Source organism: Dioscorea cayenensis, chromosome 9 (assembly GCF_009730915.1).
Source record: "Dioscorea cayenensis subsp. rotundata cultivar TDr96_F1 chromosome 9, TDr96_F1_v2_PseudoChromosome.rev07_lg8_w22 25.fasta, whole genome shotgun sequence".
Lineage (NCBI taxonomy): Eukaryota > Viridiplantae > Streptophyta > Magnoliopsida > Dioscoreales > Dioscoreaceae > Dioscorea > Dioscorea cayenensis.
In genome coordinates, this window is record NC_052479.1 from 28,147,516 (window position 1) to 28,167,964 (window position 20,449).

At 36.9% G+C, this 20,449-nt stretch overlaps 1 protein-coding gene and 1 pseudogene across 1 annotated transcript; both read left to right on the forward strand.

Annotated features, from left to right (window-relative positions):
- The first annotated feature begins 333 nt into the window (after window positions 1-333).
- Window positions 334-10,714, forward strand: LOC120268637 (annotated as a pseudogene).
- Window positions 10,715-15,956: 5,242 nt separating this feature from the next.
- LOC120269231 lies at window positions 15,957-18,730 on the forward strand. Its single transcript, XM_039276574.1, is given in 6 exon segments — window positions 15,957-15,963; window positions 16,452-17,103; window positions 17,196-17,395; window positions 17,481-17,725; window positions 17,814-18,130; window positions 18,132-18,730. Coding segments are annotated over 5 exon segments (1,596 nt in total). The 5' UTR covers window positions 15,957-15,963; window positions 16,452-16,707; the 3' UTR covers window positions 18,570-18,730.
- The last annotated feature ends 1,719 nt before the right edge of the window (window positions 18,731-20,449 follow it).

Here is a 20,449-nt window from a genome sequence, read left to right on the forward strand (position 1 = left end):
GAAGTGAGATGCTCTATAATTAATTCATACCACGAACTGTGCAACTAATTAACTGGTCTTATCCTTGTTGCTGGGAGCATATTTTGACCTTTATTATAATCTTCTTTAGCATATTAAATTTTGAATAGGATAATGAAGGATTTGTGCATCTAAAATGATATTGTTGTTGGAGAGCTTGCTTGACCTTTGCTATGTGTAAAGGTAAAATTTTTCCAATGTAATCTTTTTGAATGCATATGGTTTAAATTTGTTCTTGGAGTTGGGTGAATAGATATCTATTCACCTTCTTGATGCTTGGTTCCAAGTTAACTTATAGTGTGTATTTCAGAGCTAATGCTTGAAGAGGCTGAACAATTTGATATTAATGAGCCAACAATGGAAGAGAAGCTTGCAAGTCTTGATTTAGCTAACAGTGAAAATGGTGAAGAGCATAAGGAAGATATCTCTCCCATGATGAAACTAGTGCAGATTCGTGCATGTATTGGCTTTACAGGCATTGGAATGCTGGACGATCATGTGTTGCTATTAGATTGTTTGTTACACAAGAGATAGTGCTATTAGATTCTTTATACAGACAAGAGATAAAAAGTGAGAGTTTTCCTTTTATTTGGTAGTTATTATCATTGGTCATTGAAGCACAAGCTATGGTTACTTTATATTGGTTGTTTAGTTCCAGTTGATATGTTACCGCTATGGCTTGTCATGAATTGATACAATTTCTTTGTCAAAGTGTTATGAAAAATGCGTTAACTACAGAATGAGTAATGCATTTCATTTCAATGTTTGTGATAGTTCTCAGCTAAACTTTGAACATTAAGTTTATGAGTTTATTATTTGCCTTTTAATGCTGTATTCGAAAATATGCCAACTTTTAGTTTTGATGTTTTCCTATGGTGATGCGGGTTTGCAGGTTATAGCAAAGTTGATCTCACTTTTAAAACCCAGCTGATAATCTGAAGCTTTTGAATTCCTCTACCTCTATGGTCTAGTCACAGGTAATCCAATTATTTGATTAATCCACAAAAATCTTTGTTACAATTCGGTATAAGAAAAATACCAAATGTGTGCAAGGGATTGTACTAATTTGGACGCGTTGTGTTCCCATCTCAGAGGTGCAGTATTGGTTTGTGCATTGCCTTGGCTAAGCAGTTTAATCGGTTAACATGCAAGCAGTATAGGGTCTCAAGGATCATCTTTACAAATGCTCAACACACTCTACCAGGTTGTTTTTCATCAACTGTCTCATTATTACTAACGCAAGTTATAGTTTTGATCATTTTTGAACATTCCTTGCCTTTTTTGGTTTTCACTTATCTTTCAGCTTATTTGTTTTTATCTTTTTGGTGTTTAACAACCTAAACAAAAATTACCTCTCTTTCTTTTTATTTGTTTGACCTCTTTCCTCAATGCTAAAGTATTCTTGTACATCCATCCATGCATTATCATTCGGTAAACAAGGCTCTTTCTTGCTCTGTAATCCACTCATTATCAGAATCTGTATCCGATAAGCATATTGGATCATAGGTTTCACCCTTTTCTTGCCTCTTGATTTGCCTCATTTGAAGTTGGATGTTGTACTGTACATAGACTAGGGAATTTAACCTTTGTTGCTCATTCATGGTTCGTTGTTGTGTCTTCCGATTTTTAAAGAGAAAAGGCTCCATCTTGATCTTCTTTGATTTGTCACTTGAGCTCTCCCATCTCCATAATTCAATCATTTCAATCATTCTCTTTCTTTTCTTTTCATCCAAAATCTTTTGGAACAACTCTCTAATTGCTGATAGGCTAGTGAATTTAATCTTTTGTTGCTCATTCATGGTTCGTTGTTGTGTCTTCCGATTTTTGAAAAGAGAAAAGGTTTTCATATTGATCTTCTTTGATTTGTCACTTGAACTTCCTATCTCCATAATACAATCATTTCTAACATTCTTTTCTTTCTTTTCATTCAAAAATCTTTTGGAACAACTCTCAATTGCGATAGGAAACATCATTACAAGCAGCAACTTCACCTTTTGTATTCCGGCAAGATGATGTTTCATTCTAATCACACCACCCCAATACTTATTTCAGCAATACTTGCATTCCAATCTCATTCTTCTTTCATTAATCTTGTAACAATGTTCCCATGTAACATCAACCTTTTTAGTTTTTATCTTTAGCTTTAGGAGCCATGCCAAAGTGGGGGCGAGGAGGATAACTTACTAGCAAGTGCACTTGTTGCCTCTGGCAGAGAAAAGAATCAGGTTGACCATCACTAGAGAAGAAGGAATTAGGATAGAAGGAGCCGGTGTTGCCTTTCTATCTTGACGGCTGATTGAGGGAAGGAGAAACATTGACAATTTTAGGGTTTTTTTTTAAATATAACTTGAGTTATGGGCTTGGGCTTTTTAACTTATAAATTAGATAAGATTTTAAATTTTTAAAAATTTGATAAGCACAACACAAAAATAACCCAAATTTAATGTATTTTTGGAATCAGTGTGAATTGTGAATCGGTCGATTCGAATCGAATCGTCCCATGAATCGGATGATTCACACTTTCAAAAGTATGACCGATTCAGCACCTCGTGGACCTAGTATAGTGTGGGGCTTGAATCGAACTGAATCGGTGTTATGTATCACTTTTTATGACAACTAATGATGGCAGATACACATTTTACCAAATCGAAAACGATGAAATTCAAAACATGTCGATCAGTTTTTTAAGAGTGAATATATTATGTGCAATGAGAGGGGTGTATGAATCGAACCGAAGTGGACATACACATTTTACCAAATCAAACACAATTCAAACATTCAATAGTTTTTAAGAGTGAATATATTATGTGCAATGAGAGCACATGGCCACAGCCAGCACCTAAATATTCCAGATTTTTAATGTTGCTGTTATGACCATTTGTCTTTTATTGCTCATTACAGTGGATAAAAGTCGAGGCTTTGAAGCGCTACAAGTTCAGCTTGGCATTTGAAAAATTCCAATGAGGAAGATTATGTTACTGAAAAATTCTTTTCAGTCCCTTGTTGCAGGTGTGTGTTAGTTGACCGTTTTAAGATGTTTCATTATGTTTGTGACTTGCAGCTTTGAAGATTTACGGTAATTTCAATGATACTGTTTATCTTATTTGCATTTATTTCAACTCCCAAAAACATGCTAGGATGAAAAAGGTGGATAAACCACTTCAATTAAAGAAAACATGCTAGGATTTTTATCTTTGGATTTTGAAAAAGAAACTGTTTTATTGTTATTTTGATTTTCTTGTGGTTTCTTTATTCATAATTCCTTTTAATTAGAGGATTTTTAACTTGCTGAATTTTACACTGTTATATTTTATATGAATCATGCATGAAGAGAAATCTGTTTCTTGAATAGGATTGTTGGTGATTGTGATGACATTTTACAATGTTCTTGTGACTTAAGAATGTGTTGTGGAGATTAAGTTTTTCATCCTTTCATCTGGTAATGTTGCAGGAACTGTTCCAGTTGTAGTTGGTGCTCCAAACATTCTTGATTTTGCTCCTCCCGAAATCAGTTTTACATATCAAACAGCTCAGTGATGTTGCTTTTAGTTGCAAAAGACTATTAAACATTTGGCAGCTAATCCTGATGCACATAATCAATCATTGTGGTAATTTTCCCTTCTTAAATGCAGCTTATAATTAATGGCTCTTCACTAATCTCAATTTTTTTAATCTATCCTAAACACCAGAAAAAAATATTAACAAATTTGTGTGTTTCCCTGTTGTGGTGCTGTCCATAAAAATGATTTGCACCACAATTTATTATTGCTGTAGTTTTTCAATACCAAAAATGTCTGTCACTGTCAGTTATCATGCCAATTTAAATGATTACATTGCAATATAATTTTTTAATCCCATTTGTGCACTATTTTTTAAACAAATTCTTATGTTGTTAGACTTTAAATCTTTTCATAAGATGGATTTCCTAATTGGTTTTTGTGTTCTAGTATACAAATGAGATTCTGCCAGTTATATTGGGGACCCTGCATCATAGTTTTGTCTTAATTTTCTATCAATATTTCAATCTTCATTGTTTTGGATTACCTTGAAGCTGGTATAAACAACATTGGACTATCCTGGCTTCCAAACATTGTAATTTAAAGTAATTGACCATCCATACACAAATAGTTATAATCTAACAATCACATTACTATCATTTTAAGATCTTGACCTTGATCAATAATATATAAACATATCCCTTCTCAAGAAATGAGATTTCCTAAAGAGAAGGTTTTGAAGGGCTGACTAATTGTTTCAGGGCATTGCTTGGCCAACCTTGGGCCCAAGCCTTTTTGTACAGCTTCCTCTTCAGCCAAGTACTGTTTCCAATTTTGATCATCTTATGCATATAATGTCAAATGTTTTAGTCACTTCAGCTAGTCTTCTATATGAAAGCAAGATAGCAAGATAGCTAGTCACAGTGAATAGGAATAGGAGAATGGATCGGTACACCAAATCATCAGCAGAATCGAGCCGAATCCAAAGAACCTCGTCTCTTGTAGAAGCCAAAGCACGAACCTCGCCCCTCAGACTGGATTTAGCAAGCATGTCGCTTTCTTAGTCTTCCAAATAACAAGTGAAGACCCAAGAAAGATCATGAGGTAGCCTGATGTGAGACTCGATCATCGAGAAAGCTGGCCCAAGTGGCACTCGTAATAGGCCTCATGAGTACGAAGAGTGGACTGGTGTGAGTAGAACAAACCTCGCAGGCAATGCCACGAAGATATCGCGATGCTCGAAGAAGATGTCCATAATGAATGCAGGTGGGAGCCACAACAAAGCCGGGCGAGAGATGTGCACGGCGATGAGAAATGTCGGGGCGTGTAACTGCAAGATATACCAAACTACCCACAAGATGCCGATGGCGAGTAGGATCCGTAAGGGGTCCCAGTCGGAAGCACGGCCGCAAATGCTAACTCCATCGATGTGGCGGCGATCGGTATCGCTCGAGCCGGGAGGCGAGCAAGAAGATCAAGGAATTGTAACTGTCTCGAGATAGACGATAGCCATCGTGGATGAGATGTGATCTCGAGTACCCGAGAGAAAATAGCGAAAGCGGACCGAGATCGGGCCATCGAGAGCGTCTCACCGCTTTTGCTTCACAAAAGTAATATGAGCGGAATCATCACCGAGAAGAATCATATCATTCACGTCATGAAAAGAAGAAGAATGGTCCGTCCACGAGGTGAAGACTGAATAAAGATCGGCTGGATCATGGATGCTCGGAGTAAATCCAGCAGCCTCAACCACCGTACTAAACCTCTCAAACCAGGCACGAGGAGCCTGTTTGAGACCATAGAGAGCGCGGGCGAGGCGACAAGCGGATCTTGAGGCACTGAAGGCCAAGAGGAGGAGTCATGTAGACCTCCTCCTTCAGGTCCCCATGAAGAAAGGCGTTCTTCACGTCAAGTTGATGAAGAACCCACCGACTCAATGCTAGTAAGGACAGAACTCAATGTACGAACAGTGTGCATGTGAGCCACGAGGGCAAAAGTCTCCTCATAGTGACGACCATACTCCTGCTGAAAACCGCGAGCAACAAGACGCGCTTTATAGCGCTCGAGGGATCCATCAGAATGGGTCTTCACCCGATAGATCAATGCCGAAGTAATGGAATGGCATGGGAGGAGAGGGACAATATCTGCGTGTGAGTCCAAGACAAGGCATCAAGCTCCTCGACCATGGCGCCCGCCACTCGAGCGATCGAACCGCTTCTTGTAGGGTACCCAGCTCAATGACATCCCGAGATACTAGTGCTAGAAGAAGTATAATGAATGGGGGATGTAAAGTGGAGGCGATCACGTAAAGAATAAGGGAGGAGAGGATACCTCGATGATTTCGGATCGACAGTGGGAGGCGCCGAGAGGGACCGCACTCGTGGAGTCCACAGTGGGATCTCGATGATGGTAAAAATAAACGAATCGGGCGGTGAGTAGGAGGGAGGAGAAGGGAAGAGAGGTAGATACGAGCGGGAGACTCAGCAGGATAGTGGAGAAGGAGGATCTCAGGAGAAGAGTGACTAAGAAGCCTGGGGAAGCGAGGAGAGGAGGAGCGGAAGGCATATGGGACATATCTGCAGGAGAAAAGTGAGGGAAAAGATAAGAGAGAGGAACTGAAGGAGAAGGAGACTCAGTAGAAGAAGGAGAGGTATAAAAAGGGTTGACTTCATCAAATGTGACATCTCGAGGAGATACTGAATCTGACGGGTAATAGGATCATAACAACGATAACCTTTATGCTCAAGACTATATCGACACAAGAGACGGGATCGGGCGGTGAGTTTGGTCCGCTCCCGCAGGTGAGAGCAAAAACAAAACAACGACAACCACACTGTAAGATGATCGATAGCGAGGGAGGTGTTCCATGAAGACACTCTGCTCGCGATCATGAAGATGAGAGGAAGGTTGAAGGTTAATTAGATAAACACCGCACTTTCAACAAGATCGTACCCCAAAAATGAGGGAGGGAGAAAAGCACCAAGAAGAAGAGCTGGCCGCTCCTAAGATAATGACGATGCTTTGCTCGCTGACCCCATTCTCGAGGACGTGCCCCGTGACAAGATAATCCGAGGGTAAGGTGCCCCTCAAGATAAAAGAGCACCTAAAAGCCCCGAGAAATATATTCACTCACCCGAAGCCGATCGAAAAGATCTCTGACCGAGGCAAAAGAAAGGGGTGAACCATGGCTATAAAAAGATCGATAAATAGACAATAACTCACTACGTATTATGCATAAAGTACATCCAAGTAAAGCTAGTGTAGTCATCACTGTAAAATAACATATTAGGCGGTTACCTCCTTTAGAAACAAAAGGGGAGGGTGGACTAAAACATCGTAAATGAATAAGTTCTGAAAAGGTGCGTAGTCCCGAGATACACCTCATAGGATAAGGACGTTGAGATGCTTGCCAAGCTTACAGCCCAACACAGAGAACATCAGAGGAAGGAGAGACACCCTAAGACGCCAAGACTAATGCAAGAGATGATGTCACGATGAGAGGGACACAAGTGATCAAGACGACGATGCCACATATGATGAGATAAAACAAGCAGTATGATCGTTGACGAATCAGACTCTAGATAAGACGATGATGAAGAGTATCCAACACATAGACTCCATCGTGGCGCGACTCACCCAATCACCGTCCCAACGTGACCAGACACGATATGTGGTACGGCCAAAATAACCCCGACAACCATAATCGCAGAAGTCGACTAACAGATATGAGGTTCATGGATCAACGAGGGAAACATGAGAGAGAGAGGAATAGAAAAGAAAGTAGATGAAATATGAGGAGGGTGCCACGCAGCACGAATACGCAGTAACATGTAATGGCTGATGAGAATGATGAAGATGAGGCACTGGAGTCGCGTGAAGAGAAGCACCGTAATCGAAAAGCCAAAGAGGACAGAACTACCGAGGAGAGGAACCCGGAAATCGCCGCACGGCCGCGGAGTCTCGCTAGATGAGACTCACGAAATTGTCTAAACATCGCCACAATCGGCGATCGGCAGAGACAAACAAGGAGAAGATGATGAGCCGAGATGGTGGAGCGAGAGACCCGATGTAATGTGCCCGCGCGCAGAGTGAGGCAAAGGTAGAAGAGGTGGTAAAGGAGCAAAAGAGCGCTGAAGTCCACGCCTGCTTTTTCGACACTCTGTGCTGCTGATGACCAAACATGCCAGAGTGACAAACATGGTGCCGCCTAGTAGAAGAAGGCCGAAAATGAGATGTATGCCGGGTCTACTAGATGAGGACGAAGAGGCGTAAGAATGCGGAGGAACAACAAGAGCACTACTCTCCTCGTGAAGGTAGCCCGGAGACGAAGTTTCTCAAGACGAACAAAGGTGAAAGCATCATCCAAAAGAGTAGACCGATGGAGCATGTAGTAATCGAGCCCGAGTTTATCTCAAAACTTGGGACTGCTGCATATAACGAATCTACATACATACCACGGCGTGTTTCATCAGTGGCTACGACGACGTGAGCAAGACTCCGAACAAGTAAGGATCCGCAGCATGAATAACACAATAGGGAGGAGTCGAGCATCAACTGACGCCTATAAGGCACAATACCGACTATAGAACCGGGTCGACAGCGGTCCTCGCCCCGCCGAAGACTAGAGAGAGTCCGATATAGTAAAGTTGCACTCGACCGAAACCACAGAACGACGCCAAGATAGTCCCACATCGCCTCGAGCGGTGGAAAGATCAAGAACCGAGTACGAATATCAAGAGCGATCATCTCGGACTGATCATCATCTTGGCCATAGAGTCGCTGCGCACCCATTTCTCAAACCGTGCCGCCAAATGCCGTAAGAAGAGTAGAGGCCCTCGTGGAAGCGAGTGGTGTCGTGGATGAAGGAGCAAGAGGAGCGTGACTGCACTCATCAACATGGCGTAAGAACGCGACGCTCATCAAGAATACGCTGATAGTGAGCCGCCGAAGCGATAGTTGGTGCCGCTGGCACCGGGATCGAATGATGGAGATTACTGTGACGATCTCGTAGCACACTACTACGCTCCATAAGCATCCATATATATATATATATATAGATACTAACTCACCAAGCCTAAGCACATAAGTACAGTAAACTTACATCAATGTCTTTTGCTTTTTGAATGGAGTCAGTTCAATTGTCTTCATGTGCTTGGAGAAGACACAAAAGGCTATATTCGTGGGGAAAGGATGGAGGCTGGGCGACAAGGTAGTGATCAACAGTCTCCGGCGAGTGATGGCGGCCGGTCGTGGATGTGCTGGCCGGTCGCGGGCGTGGATCGGGAGGCTAGCGCCGGTGCGCTGGTGAAGTTAGGGGTTGTCGAAGAAGATTTTTGGAAGAAAAGTATGAATGAGGAAATGAAAAGAGAAATGAAACAAGGGGAAGAAGACAGGATCTGGGTGAAGTGTAGAGATGGCCGAGACGGTGAAGTGTAGAGATGGCCGGAGAGGTGGCCTGGGAGAGATGGTCGGAGGAAGGTACCTAGTCCGATACCATGTTAGAAAAGGAGAAGAATGAAAGAAGAGAAGAAAAAGAGATGGATCAAAGCTCATCTATTGCCCAACAAGTGTGATCATGAGGCTTCATATAGAAGCCAAATATATGTGTATACCCATGTATATACATACATATATCTGATATAACATACACACATCTAATAGAGTTGAACTTAATGATGGCTGGTTCCTAGGATCGTTTTAAGGTGAACAAAATGAAGGAGGAAGTTGATGATAAGAACTTAAACACAGTTTCACACGGCATTAGTTTTTATAAGTTATTAAAAGCTTTTATTCTTTATAAAGCCTTTTATATGATGCCACCATGCTTTGCATTTTTGCTTTATGGTGCCTAATCCCTTAACTATCTGTTGTGATTTGTGCACCAAATGAGAGTTCCATATTAGGCATCCATTCATTTAGCTATAGCATGCAAAAGTAGAAGTTTGTCTTGCAGGCCTTTTGCATTCACAATTGTTTCTAGCCACCTTAAATTGCATCATTTGCTAGTTATTGCATTCCATTATATGGTGGTTGATGCAGTCCTTGGATCTTGTTTTGGCAAGAATTCCATTTCCCTAGTCACACTTCGTTTTTGGGTCTATCTTGTTCCTTTTGTTTCTTCATCCCTTCAGTTGTTTCTACAAATATTTCCTGTCAAACTTAGAAAATAGAATCCATTTGGGAAGAGATGGAATGGCCCTGGGTGGTCTTCAGATTTGTTGGGTTTGATTTTTAACAACCAGCTTAACGTTCGTAAGATAATGCACTATGATGACCAGTTACTTTGAGTGACACAAGTGTGGGTTCTTTGATTATTGATGACCATGTATATTGCAAGTGTCCATCAATTTCTGCTATTAAATAATATTATGACCTTTAAGAAATTTCTGCAATAAACTACTCATTTAAATTGCATGTGTTCCTAATGTAGATGGAAGTACAAAGGTCCATTAGCTTCTTTTAAGGCCCTAGTGGACATGGCAGCCGTGCACTCCTCTTGTCGGCTCTGCATTCACCTTGCAAAAATCCATGAAGAAGAAGAGAAGACTACTCGATTTGAAAATCGCCCCTGTAAATGCACCAACAAAGTAGGGACAACTGCATACCATTTGTATGTCCGGGGAAAGGGGATGTTTCGCTATGGAATCTATATTTCTCAGGTGCATACCCCAGTCTTTTCTACATAATTCCCTTTCAAGTTATATTCTAAGTAAACCGATGCATTTCATCAATAATGATTGATATGTCAGGTCCGACATGTTGACTTTGGAAGCATTAGAGTCTGCAGTGTTGGTGAAGTTCAAATCCCTGAATCACACCCATTTGGAAGGGAGAGAGACCAATGAGGATTCGCGGTATTGATGTCAATGTACACAGAATGTACCCGATCGGCCTCACACAAAGACAAGCCTTGTACACATTCAAATTTGATGGCGATGCCGATCTCAGAAAATACATAACTAGTCATCCTTGCGCAAAATTTGAAGTGATTTTTTTATGATCGGTAATAATATTGTTCGCTGCTGCAGCCATTTTCCCAACTTCTTAACTTTGATAAGACGCAGCTGATTCTGTCAATAGGCACTTTTGCTGTAATTTTGTACATCTCTAGGAATGAATGTATTTGGACCTGAATAGATTGACATGTTTATCAAATGCATGCCAAGATTTATTGTAGGTTTTTAATCAATCAATTTAAGTTTCTCCAGGGAAGAAAGCGCTTGACTGGTCAAGGTTGGCATGAGTTTTGATGTTTGGCTTACACTAATAACTATGATTTTTTCTTTTGCAGAAATATATATAAATTATAAATATCTATATATATATATATGTATAGACGCAGGTAAAAGGCTATAATTGTGCATGTATTATCATGATTATTGTATTAGCTTATACCTTATGAAACTACACTAATATTTGTATGTCTCTGATTGACAGGTTATTAAAGTAATTAATAGTTTTTTCAATCTTATTTGAATATATAAACTATAACTTTACAACTATTAATTTGAAGAATATAAAGTTAAATATAGAAATTTTGGTTTTTTATCTAATCATTTAAGTTTTATGAATTGAATTTTTATTCAAATAATATATTTGATTTGCATCCAAGACAAGTAATTTGTTTTGCAACAAGCTTAGATAAAATAGACTAACTGATTTTTCTCACATTAGATAATCTATATGAACTTGTCTTTATTCTATAGGTTTAAGTTTTCATGTTGAATTAGGATTACATATTATATTTGGTTTGCATTTGATACACATGAATATATTAATTTTAATAGTAAAGGTATATATATATATATATATATATAAAAATTTTTCTCTCTTTCTGTTTCCTAATCTATTTATTTTACGGCCAATTTTTGAATTTTTTTAATAATGGCACCATGTTTGAATTTAAAGCAACCAAACTTTCATAAAATCTAGTAATTATATATATGAAGTTTACACAAGAAGAAGCGTCTTTTTATTACCTAGACATCATTGTAAAATGACAAATTTATTTAAATATACAAAATATCTCATACAGAAATTTATGAAAAATTGGAGATTGAATTTTTTTTTAAAACATGGTTTAAGATTTTAAATTTAAATACTTTGTGGGTGATTTATTTATTTATTTATTTTGAAAAATACGTGATAAGGGCTATCATTTAATAGATTGCTAAATGGATATTACAGCGATGCACCAATTACAGTGATTTATAATTTTTTTTTGAAAAATTATCTTATCTTAAAATTTTTAAAAAGTAAAATCAATATTTTTTTTATAAGAGATTTATAATTAAATTTGTAATTAATATTGATAAATAATATTGGAGCTAAATATATAACATATAAACAATACATAAATAATACTAGCAAAAGAAAGGTGAATCTCACACTCTCCAGTATTGATATTGGGTATAAGATAAGAAAAAAAAAAAAAAATTCTTCCTAGCCAATTTGATTAATTTACAAACAAACAAAAATATAAAATCTCATTAATATATATATATAATAATAATAATTTTTTTTTTATTTAACCATTCCCATGTGCTAAAACTAAAAGGCCTCACAACCATTGTTTAGGTTTTAGAACCCAACGCCGTTGGTTTTAGTGGCCATGGCTTCACCTCTTTGAACACTCTGACTCGTGCCTCTCATTCTGCTCTTTCTCTTCTCGAAAAACACCACCGGGATCCAAAGGAGGTGTCCGAGATCCAGAGCGCCCTCCCACCTCCGGCTGCTGCGTTGCCGGCTGCCGAGTTCAAACACCTACACCTGCTGACGCGTGAAGCTGGTCCCTCGCCGGCTATCCAAATCGGATAGCCACTGTACGAGCAGCTGCTCTCGGAGCACGTCGCAAGACTGAGGATCACACCTCGCATGCCATTACACTTTCTCTCTGTCTTTCTCTTTGAGACTGCGCTTTTGGAAACCTCCGCAAGGCCCGATTGGTCCGCAAAAAGGGTGAAAGATCTCATTTTTTTGGGAGAGAAGCGAAGACGACGACGTTGTTCTTGGATCGTGAGCGGTGTGGAGGTTTAGGTTCAGCGCTGGAGATCATTTGCCGCTTTGAAGTTGTTTGATTGGAACGAGGACCGGGTAATCTTTCTTTTTCCTCAGTTTTGATTTATGTTTAACATGTTCTGTTGATAATTCAGAACATCCATTGATTATGGGTGTTTATTAATCCCAAGCTATTGCAAGGTATTGAAATGGTATCGAATATGCTTCTATTTGTTGGTTGTATTTTCAGTTTGCAGTTATAATTTAGATTTATTTTTCTTTGTTTTTTTGAATGATAATTTGATCAATTTATGGTTCAGTGAAGTATAATATATGTATTTGTATGTTCATCTTTTACCGGGAATCCATTTTTAATTAGTAATTTTAAACTAAAATGTATAAGATTAGTGCCAAAAGTTAGATTACTGATGAAAAGGAACTGATGGAGTGAATCCCTTTTTAATCCCTTTCGTTTTTGTGACGATTGCTTGTATGTTTTGTGTGCCTATTTCATTGTAATTCCATATAGAATTTCATAACATTTTATTGTATCTATACCAGAGTAATCCTTGTATGCAAAATTTTGCAGCCAAAGCAAAAGAATAGATGATTATAAAGTCCACCATTTTTAATCTCTATGTTATGCTCCTGTATTTGATCCTGAGCTAAACGGCACATTTTATTGTTACTATTACATGAAAACTCAATGGAGAATGCTTGGTTTTTAATATATATGATAATAAATTGCAGTGCCCCATTTAAAGCTTGATTCTACCACTCCCATACTTTGTTCGTGCATGTATCATCTTCAACATATTGTTCTTTGTTTAAGTTAAAAACAAACTGCTTTGATGATGATATTTTAGTCGTATGTGAACTTGAACTAGCATTGAGATTTGGAATTTGATTACGTAACCGTCTTCAATAAAATTAAGGTATAGGGGTTAAATGGTAGTACAAAATTTTTACTATTTAAGACATTTAATGGACAATTTTCTCTTTGATTCCTACGTCAAAATTATATCAATGGTCTCTGCAAAATTCGGCATAGACAGGTGTGCCATGTCATTTGCCAGCCTTCATGGCCATAAATTTATTTTTATTTTTATTTTTATATATAGTGAAGACCTCATTTTCTCCAACCAAAAACAAATGAAGAGTAATAATTGATATTAGGCTTCAAAACTATTAAATTCACACTCTTAGTCCCTCAACTATGATTTTCATTTTCCATTTTTGATTTTTAGCCCATAAAATAGTTGTTCTTTTTAAAGAATCTAAGGCACAAACAAGCGATGATTGCCGAATTGATTGCTAGGAGCAAAGCAGAAAAGGGGAGCAAACTCTATCCAATAACTAGCACTATTGTTTTACTTTTCTCTCCAAATCTTGAACTTTTCCATCACTCTAGCACCATTAACCATCCAACACAAACCAATAAATGAAATGTATAACAATAGCGGTTTGTGTTGGGTGATCAATGGTGCTGGAGTGATGGAAAAGAACAACTATTTTATTGGTTTGTGTTGGATGATTAATGATGCTGGAGTGATGGAAAAGTTCAAGATTTGGAGAAAAAAATTATAACAATAGTGCTAGTTATTGGATAGAGTTTGCTCCCTTTTCTGTTTGCTCCTATCAATTAATTCTAGCTATAATCCTTGCTGTTTGTGCCTTAGATTCTTTCAAAAGAACAACTATTTTATGGACTAAAAGCAAAATGGAAAATGAAATCATAGTTGGGGACTAAGAGTGTGAATTTAATAGTTTTGAAGCCTAATATCAATTATTTTTCTTCATTTGTTTTTGGTTGGAGAAATGAGGTCTTCTTCACTATAAAAAAAAATTAAAAAAAAAAAGTGGCCATGAAGGCTGGAAATAACATGGCCCCTGCCTATGTTACCAAAATTTGCAAGACCATTATATAATTTGAAGTAGGAATCAAATAGAAAATTGTCCATTAAATGTTTTTAAATAGAAAAATTTGCACTACCATGTAACCCCGTGACTAATATTATGGAAGACTGGTTTTGTTAATCAAATTCTAGATCTCAATGCTAGTTCAAGTTCTCATACGACTAAGATATCATCATCAACGCAGTTTGTTTTTAACTTTAACAAAGAACTATATGTTGAAGATGATACATGCACAGAACAAAGTATGAGAGTGGTAGAACCAAACTTAAATGGAGATACTACAATTTATTATCATATATATTTAAAAAACCAAGTATTCTCCATTAGTCTTCATGTAATAGTAACAAAGCCTTAAAGTTACCTAGGAACAAGATCTGACAAGATTCCAGGATTTGACACCAGTGATATCCTAAGTTTATTTAGATGTTGGTATGATGTTTAAATACAAATCTGCTCTGACTATTCATTGATAAAGATAAAGATGTTTTTGGTGGTTGTGGTTAGCAGTTAACAGATACTTCCTGTACAGCATGCTTATGCTGCAGTTAAAGTTAGATTTTGAAAATTTTAGCCAATCCTAATCAAGATATTCAAACAGCAATAGCCTATACTCCTGACAACAGTTAATTCAAAGGCAATGTACCTTCAATAGCCTATGCTTGTGATGATCCTGTGTTGGATTTTCTCTTGACTGGTTTTCTGTTTATCTGAAGGGAAAAGCTTGGGGCACTTGAAATAAAAGCTTTTTATCCTTCTCTGATGTCCTGTGTCACAAGTTAAAAAGAATTTTAGATTGTATGCCAATAAATGTTTTCTTAGCAAGAATCTTTAGAGTCTTGTTGCTTGTGTCTTATTTAGTTTAATTATGTTTTTTGCTGAAATAATTCATGTTCTCTAGATATTTTCCATGTAAGGCACTTTATTTTCCAGCCAAACTGATGACATATTGAAATTGGAGTGGTATTTGGAATCTTATGAGGCGGTACCTTTTTTCATGTATTTGAAGAAGTTTTCACTCATTGGTACATGTGTTGTGGAATATATGTTACACATATTTTTGACCATTTATTAATTGAACGACATTGATGCAAAATTTGATACAAATAAGGTCATTTATGGTTTTCTCCGAACTTATATTATCAGGAAGTTTTGGTAATCAGCTGTTTGTGTAACTTTCAAATTTATATTTACTTTGTAATGGTTTTCTTAAACATTTTGATTCAGTATATATATATACATATATATCTTTTGTTTGCACAGATGGCAAGATGGGATGAGATTTTGACTCTTCCAGTACAAAATCCACCTACACCGGAGTTTTCTGCAATTGATTTAGTTTGGTCCAGGGTGGGAGGGTGGCGAGAGAAAATTGATAGACTTGCTCTCATTCCCTTCTCCAGAGTGAATGATTTTGTAAGAGGTGAGTCCAATAATAAAGAATGCCCTACAAGATTTCATGTTGAAGCAAGGAGAAGGAGGCCTCTAGAAATGGGCTACAAGCCAAAAAGTTGATGGAATTCTTTGAATATATATTGTAAGTTGAACCTTTTCTGTATTGCTGAAATTTTTAGGCATATAGTTTTGGGATTATGCTGGTTTTTTTATGGTCACATATAATGTGAAAAGTCTAAATTTGTATCGATTGATCTAATCAAATTGTTTTTCTTAAACAACTTTTACCAGCTGCACTGTTGATAATGTGATCACATTTGATATCATTTTTATTTCAATGGTTTAAAAATTTTCTTTGTATGAAAGTGACTTCATTAACCTTATAGGCCTATTACATCATTAAAACAATCGGTATGGTATCACTATCAGAGGCTACATAAATATTTTAACCAACCAGTTACCTAATGATCAATAAAAGGGTGCTGTCAATACTTTTACGGTTGTCAAAAATTTGCTATACTTTTTGGTATGGAAGGTTGGCGATAAAGGATGCCGGTAGATGATGGTTTTCATGTTTGAAAACTTGAAAATTCCCCTTTGCTTTTTGTGATATATGCAGTTGAATTTCAGGTATTGGTGCTCGTTTGGCCCTGATGATCATAGGAAAGGTGGTGTTGTTCGTCCCAGCAGAAATTATGCTGTAAAACGGAAAACCCCCGCGGGCAGGCCAAATACAAAGAGAGGTTGTGTATGTCATTTCATTGTTAAGAGGTTAATAGCTGAACCAACTGTTGCACTTGTCATATATAATCAAGATAAGCATGTAGATAAGAGAGGATCGCCATGCCATGGTCCATCAGATAAAAAGGCTGCTGGAACCAGTGCAATGTTTGCACCTTACATCTCTGATGAGCTTCGTCTTCAAATTTTGTCTTTACTATTTGTTGGAATCCCTGTGGAGACCATAATGCAGAGGCACACTGAGATAGTGGAGAAGCAGGGTGGTCCTTGTAATAGGGATGATCTTCTTACCCACCGTTATGTCAGGAGGTTAGAGAGGAAGATCAGGCGCTCTACATATGAGCTGGACTCTGTTGATGATGCTAGTGTTGCACTGTGGGTTGAGAACCATCGTGATCACATTTTCTTTTATGAGGATTTCTCTGATTCAGAACCATTTGTTTTGGGCATCCAAACAGAGTGGCAGCTTCAACAGATGATTCGTTTTGGAAATGGCAGTATTGTTGCATCTGACTCAAGGTTTGGAACAAACAAGTTAAAGGTCGGTTATGCTTACGTTTTCCCCCTGTGGTTGCTTTTAAGGTTGCTCTGCATGTTTAAAGCTGACCCTTTCTTTTATCAATTTTTGTATAGTATCCCATCTATACTCTCCTTGTTTTTGGTTCAAATAACAATGCGATCCCTGTAGCATGGATCATAACTCCAAGCTTTGCTCGTGGCAAGATGCATAGGTGGTTGGGAGCACTCTATGACAGAGTACATACAAAGGATCCAACATGGAAATTGGGTGGTTTCATTATTGATGATCCTGCTGCTGATGTTCTTATGATCAGGTTTTGTACATCGCTGTACTTTTCTTTAATTAAATTTCTGTCATTTGAGAGAAATTAATTTTTTAGATGTCATTATATAATGCAGGGAGGTGTTTCAGTGCTCTGTTTTGATCAGCTTTTGGCGTGTGCGCCATGCTTGGCACAAAAAATTAATAGATAGATGTTCAGAAACAAATATATGTGCTGAGATGTCAAGGCGACTTGGAGAAGCAGTATCCCATGTTTGCAGAGGAACTGGTGATATGAAGGTATTTGAGGCTTTTATGGAGGATTTTGTTGACTGTTCGAGTTTCATGGATTACTTCAAGGCTGTATGGTTTCCTCGAATTGGTTAGTCTTTAGTGTTTGGCCTGACTCTTCTATCCCAAACCTTTTTTATTATGGTGATTTAATTGTTAATTGTTTCCACTTTTTTTAGGGGCATGGGTTGATGTATTGAAGGCTCTTCCATTGGCTACCACAGAGGTCTCTGCAGCAATTGAGTGCTATCATCATTTACTCAAACTCAGGCTGTTGAATGAGAAGGATTCTAATATTTACCAGCGTGCAGATTGGCTTGTGGACAAATTGGGTACTAAGGTGCATTCTTATTACTGGTTAGATGAGTTCACTGGCAGGGAGAACTTTGCTCGGTACTGGAAAGATGAGTGGAAAAGCGGCTTAACATCATGGAGACGGGCATTGCAGATTCCTGACTCGGATGTCATTGTAGATGGAAAAATACGTGAAAGGTTATTAGCCGTAAAAGAGAAGGAAGGTGCATACAATTCTGAATCCAGGTTGCGAGTTTGCTATCTGTGATTGCCAATGGTCAAGGATGGGAAATCTTTGCAAGCATGTGATTAAGTCAACTAAAGTTTTTCGAGATAAGGGTTTAGCTGCACCTTCAACTAGTCTTTTTGAGTTTAATCAAGCCTTGACGAGTATTCTTCGACACCCGCCACATGATTCCTTGAGCCGTGATCATGCGATTGCTTTGGTTGTTTGCATTCAGTCTCAGTTAAATGGATTGTTCGATCTTGAAAAAGGTAGGACCACCTCTTCTACTTCAGTCCAAGCAGCTGCCAATTCTGAATTGTCCTCCTCTGATGAACCAATAGATGCTGATACAAATTTGATACATGAAAATCATTCTGTTTCAGAGAATGTTTGTGGGATGGGAGAAGTGGGATAGACTCTTTTCCAAGAGAGGATAGTGTTTTCTGTGGTGCTAATGTGGTTGTTGATGATAACTTATTACACCCTTCATAGTAAATATAGATTATTCTTATCGATGATGCGCTCCTAAGTTCCTAACATGAAATAATAATATCTTTGCAGATGTCTTTGTGGTAAGATTATTTTTTGGTAGTATGTTTTTGTTGGTTAGGATTATATTTTGCCTGTAAATTTTTCTTGTCTGTTCTATGTATATTCACTGTTTCTATTTGATGCCTATTTAATCCTAGTATTGGTACATTTCTCATGTCGGATTTGATTGAAAATTGGCAGCAGTTGTTCGGTTCTTGATCTGTCTTGTTTTCTGTTTGTCGTGATAATAATTAATTAGAGCATAGGTTTATGCTGAGAAACGCTTTGTGATTTCTGGTAAACCCTAAAAAAAGCTTCAGGAAAGGTTTTCTGCCATTATAGGACAAAGTGGGAATTGTGACATTTTTGGTAGTTGAGCAGAATACTCCCCTTCGCTCCTTTTTTTATCTATCATGAATAACCGAATCTCACATACCAATAAATCAGTTATTTTACAAATTTTTATAAAAAATTTGTTATCTTTCCAAAATTATCCCTAATTTATATCTTTACATTTCTCTCTAATATTTAATTCCAGGAAGAGAATTGAATAAAATATTAGGGTAGTATTGGAAAAAAAATAAATGTTTCTTGATAATAAAAAATGACAGATAAAAAGAACATGGGTTTATGACAGATAAAAAGGAACGGAGGGAGTTGGTAAATTGTAGCACTGCTATTTACAAGGGGGGAACAAGGGGTGGGCGAATGGGCCATGTGGTATATATATATATATATATATCACATTAATGTATAAAATATAAAAAATAATATTTTTAGAAAAATTATTTGTGAAATTTTATTATTTTGCTCTTCCTTTTGGTATTTAATAAATTAGTTATTTAGTAATAATTTTTAAAAAATTTATTACTTGACAACTTGATTTTCTAAAAATTAGTATATATGTTATTAAAAAAATCAGTAATATATTTATAAAAATCTAATATTTGTCTCAATTAATTTTTATTTGTATTTTAGAGTGATTTTAGTAATAATGTTTAAAAAATTTATTATTTGACAACTTGATTTTCTAAAAATTAGTATATATGTTATTAAAAAAATCAGTAATATATTTATAAAAATCTAATATTAGTCTCAATTAAATTTTATTTGTATTTTAGAGTGATTTTTAGTTTTTTAAAAACAAAAATTTTGGCCCCCTTTAAAAAATTTTTCTAGCTCCAGCCTTGGCTGTTTAACAACTTCAATTCGTTGGCTTCTGTTGGTTCCCTATGTTATTTGATTTTTAGAGTAAAACTACTGAATTTTTCATATTTAAATGAAGTTTTTGTTATTATTTTTTTATAGAAGATAGCATAATTTTTTCTATTAGCTCAAAAACCATTCATGAATATAGAATTATGGTATTTGATAATACAATTGTTGTTATAATAAATGGATGTAGAGGCAGAACAGTTTGAGCTGTAGATTCACTTGTTCAGAAAGTGATTGTTTATATAGATAAATAAATAAATAAATAAATAATTAATTATAATTAATTAATTTTAAATCAAAATCACGTATATCAATTATCAAATACACGTCAAAATTAAAATACACAAATCTTGGGATCGCTCAAGAGCGACAAATCTCAGTGATATAAAAATATTCAAATCTCAAGATCAGCTGAGAGCATTGATTTCGAGGCGAGTTAAAATATTTAAATCTTAAGATCAGTTAAGAGCACAGTTTGCGCTCGAGGCTATCTAAAAATATTTAAATCTCAAAATCAGCCAAGAGCATAGATCTAGAGGTAATCTAAAA